Source organism: Orycteropus afer, unplaced genomic scaffold (genome assembly GCF_000298275.1).
Source record: "Orycteropus afer afer isolate SDZICR_OR568_19922 unplaced genomic scaffold, OryAfe1.0 scaffold00078, whole genome shotgun sequence".
NCBI classification, from domain to species: domain Eukaryota; kingdom Metazoa; phylum Chordata; class Mammalia; order Tubulidentata; family Orycteropodidae; genus Orycteropus; species Orycteropus afer.
Genome location: NW_006921665.1, coordinates 10,290,200 through 10,293,790, shown reverse-complemented (window position 1 = coordinate 10,293,790; position 3,591 = coordinate 10,290,200). Strand labels below are relative to the sequence as shown.

The window sequence follows — 3,591 nt, the reverse complement described above, 5'->3', positions numbered from 1 at the left end:
TGATTTTTATGTTAATTCTTAGGTCCTACCACCACTTGGGAATCTCCAAGCTGTATGTGCTGTCAGGATCACTCAGGATCACTGCCAGACTGCAGCTCCGTATGTCCCCTTTTTTGGTATTTTCATGCAAATTCTTCTGCTAGTTGGGATTTAGTCCACTTCAATATCCTTTCCTTCAAGGCTCAGGGGTCCAGGATTATCTTCTGTGTCTGTGTTAATTGGTTTCCCTTTTCTTTATTGAAGAGGGTTTGTGCAGTCTTTCTGCCTATTCTGCCATCTTGGAATTGATCTTCCTCCTTTTTAATTTGCATCTCCTCAACTGCTGTGGGCCCACTCCCATCAGCAGCCACCAAAACTGGGTTCTCAAAAGCTTTCGAGCAGCCATCTAAGATACAACTATTAGTCTCCTCTCATCTAAATCAAAGAATGGTGAAGATAATGAAAGATATCTGGTAATAATTAGTCCAAGGATGAGATGGACCACAAGGAACTCAGTCTTCATGACCCCAAAACCAGAAGAACTAGATGGCACCAAGCTACTAATACCAACCACTCAATAAGAGATCAAAACTGGAGAGCCTTGAAAGAGTGGGAGGAAACATGTTGAACAAAATTCAAAAACAATAAAAATGACCAGAATTATTGGTCAGGTAGAAAGTGGTGGCACCCCACAAGACTATGGCCCTGAGTTATTCTTCAGGTCCTGAAATGGACTCACTTCAACAGATTGGCTCTTAGATCAACAGTAGAAAGATGTACATGCAGAACATCTATCCCAGGGCAATGCACTCACCTGCTCTAGGGAAATGCACCCCTTAGAGCAATCAGCCATGAGACACCACCAGGCCAGCATTCACATAGATGGAAACCTGGACTGACTGACAGGAATGCATAATGAAGAAGGACACAGGGGGTGGGCAATCACAGGGATTAGAGGGGAGGAAAGTTTTTTTATGATTAAGGATGGTAATGGGGTCAGGAAATCAAATGTGCTTGAAATCTTAGATATAAAACAAATTTGCTTTGTAAATTTGCACCCAAAGTACAAAAAATTAAAAAAAAAAAAAAAAAACTGACCACGTTTCCTCTCTTTGGCTTTTTGTGATAACCTCTTCAGTAGTTGTCTTTATGTTCCAGCTCCATTAAAAACCCCAGTGCCTTTTACACAGCACAGTTCTGATATACCATGTAATGTGTACTTAGACGTATGTGTTCCTAAAAAATGTGAGATATTGGAAATAAGACGTACAGACATTTAAGATGTAAGTATAAGAAGAATTAAATATATCCATGAATAACTCAAGATACAGCCAACATATTGTTAACCCAATCATAAAGAGAAGCCATTACATCTAAAGGAAGGAAAAATTCACAAGCAAACACAAAGAGTTATTCAAAATAAAGAACCATTTTTTATTGAAAATAATTTATTTCCACACCTACACGGGAAAACAAGGCCATCATAAGAGAAGATTGGAGAGTAAGGGAGTAAAGGATCACATTTGGAAAACAGACAATATCATGGAGTCACCATTAACAAAAATGTCATCCTAAGAAGGAGGTCCTAGGAGATCTTAGCCTTTATCAAGCATGTAGTTTCTTGAATCAGAGTTGTTCTATGAAGACTCATTTCAGAAGTAAGTGGTGCTTGGAGAGAGATGTTCTACCAGCAAGAAGAATAGCATCTTCTGTAGCAAAATGGCCGGTAGCCATAGCATCCAGAACCATACCCACAGCCGTAGCGGGAGCCATAGCCACAGCCATAGCCAGAACCATAGCCACAGCCATAGCCGGATCCATAGTCACAGCCATAACCAGAACCATAGCCACAGCCATAGCCAGATCCATAGCCACAGCCATAACCAGAACCATAGCCACAGCCATAGCCACAGCCACCATAGTAGTTGTAACACATGGTGTCAAGAGGTGAAGTTTCGATTGAGGTATAGGAGGGTGATTTTGATGTCTGAATGCCATCTGCTATTCCTGGACCTTTATATACTGTCAGAAAGTGGGTGGGGCACAATTAACAAAGACTATGTGGCCTCATTACTACAGCAATTTTCATTTTTAAAAAGCTCATCATGTGAAGGCCAATAATATATTCAAATGGTTAATACAGGGTCTGACACCAGCCAGTGAAGACAGCTATAAGAAGCAGATGTACCCTACAGGTTGCACAAGTATGTCTTTGGAATTTATTCAATACCTAACTTAGATTTTTCTCTTCAGAGGCATTAACTCTCCTCCTCTTCCAGCTATACATACTAGGATACTGGGAGATGGACCAGCATCTCATACCATCTCATATCAACAGTAAAACTGGCTTGGAGGCAAATAGTAAGGGCATATGGTGAAACACTCTCAGCTTATACCTGCAAGAATGTATATAAAGTCCATGCAAAATGGTCACTGCAGTAATGGCAGAAACAGGAGACAAGTCAGGCCAAGAAGATGTGATATGGTTCCAAAGGAGAGTCTCAAGTACTATACCAAAATAAACACAATCATGAGTTTGTCCAAAGTAGTATAATATAATATATTTAAGGGTCCATAGAACATACATTTTTGATATGTTACTCACTCTTTGAAATACTTTTTGAAATAGTATCCCAATGATCCTTTAAAAATCAGCTCAGGCTATATCTCCCATTAAAAGCATCCCAGGGCATTCACAATGTACATTAAGCATAATTTCTCTGTTCTTCCAGATTTCTGTGCATAACATTATTGTTGTAGAGAGCACATACATATTACATTTTAATTTTATTTTGCTTCCTTCAATTAATTGTGTTTTTTTTAAAAAAAAACAATAATTGTTTTATTTTCTGAAGAAATAATAAAAAAGGCACTAAGTGACTGTTGAATGAGAAGCTATAAGACTTTTTCAAACTATACAAGTGATACTTTTTATAGTTTGGCATTATTCTAAACAAAACAATAAACACAATAATAGCCATGAACAACATTCATACACTTGGGCATTTGACTGTGAACCAGAGGGCTGGCAGTTCAAACACACCAGTGAATCCTCAGAAGGAAGAATGGATAATCTAGTTCTGTAGAAATACCATCTCAGAAACTCAAGGAGGGATAGCTATGAGTCAAATTGACTCAAAGGCAATGACTTTTTTGTTTGTTTCTTTCTTTCATATTTATTGCTCCATTTAAATTTAGTATAACAATGTAAAGTGAGAATTTGTGGTTTTTTAATATATACACATTACAGTCAAGAAAATAGAGATAAACTGTAGTTAAGTAGCTTACTCAAGAACTGTCACATGGTCAGTGACATAGTTGAAGTGCTTCAACTGCTACTATAACATAAGAGTGCTTCCTGTTAATAATGTTTTACTTCCATATTTCAAAGGAAATATATCCCCTTAACCTGGCTAAAATTGTAAATATTTTGCAGCATCTACCTTACCCTTCCATTCCTGTAGTTTCTTTCAATTACCATCATAGTTGTAACTAACTCATGGTGCAAATATTCAGCAGCAAACTTTAGCCATCTCTCAAATATGTGTTACAACTCTCTTTAAGTACCTCATAGTGTTATAATAACTGCCCTTGTCATCCCACTGCATTCTC

The 3,591-nt window shown here is 37.9% G+C and overlaps 1 protein-coding gene across 1 annotated transcript; it reads right to left on the bottom strand.

Moving 5' to 3' along the window:
- Nucleotides 1–1,663: 1,663 nt before the first annotated feature.
- Nucleotides 1,664–1,915, bottom strand: LOC103197405 (keratin-associated protein 6-2-like). The gene has a single exon (XM_007941294.1). It carries the CDS (start codon nucleotides 1,913–1,915, stop codon nucleotides 1,664–1,666), a length of 252 nt encoding a protein of 83 aa, XP_007939485.1.
- Nucleotides 1,916–3,591: the final 1,676 nt, after the last annotated feature.

Coding starts and splice junctions, on each gene's coding strand:
- LOC103197405 (XM_007941294.1), bottom strand. CDS start 1,915: ATGTGTTACAACTACTATGGTGGCTGTGGCTATGGCTGTGGCTATGGT.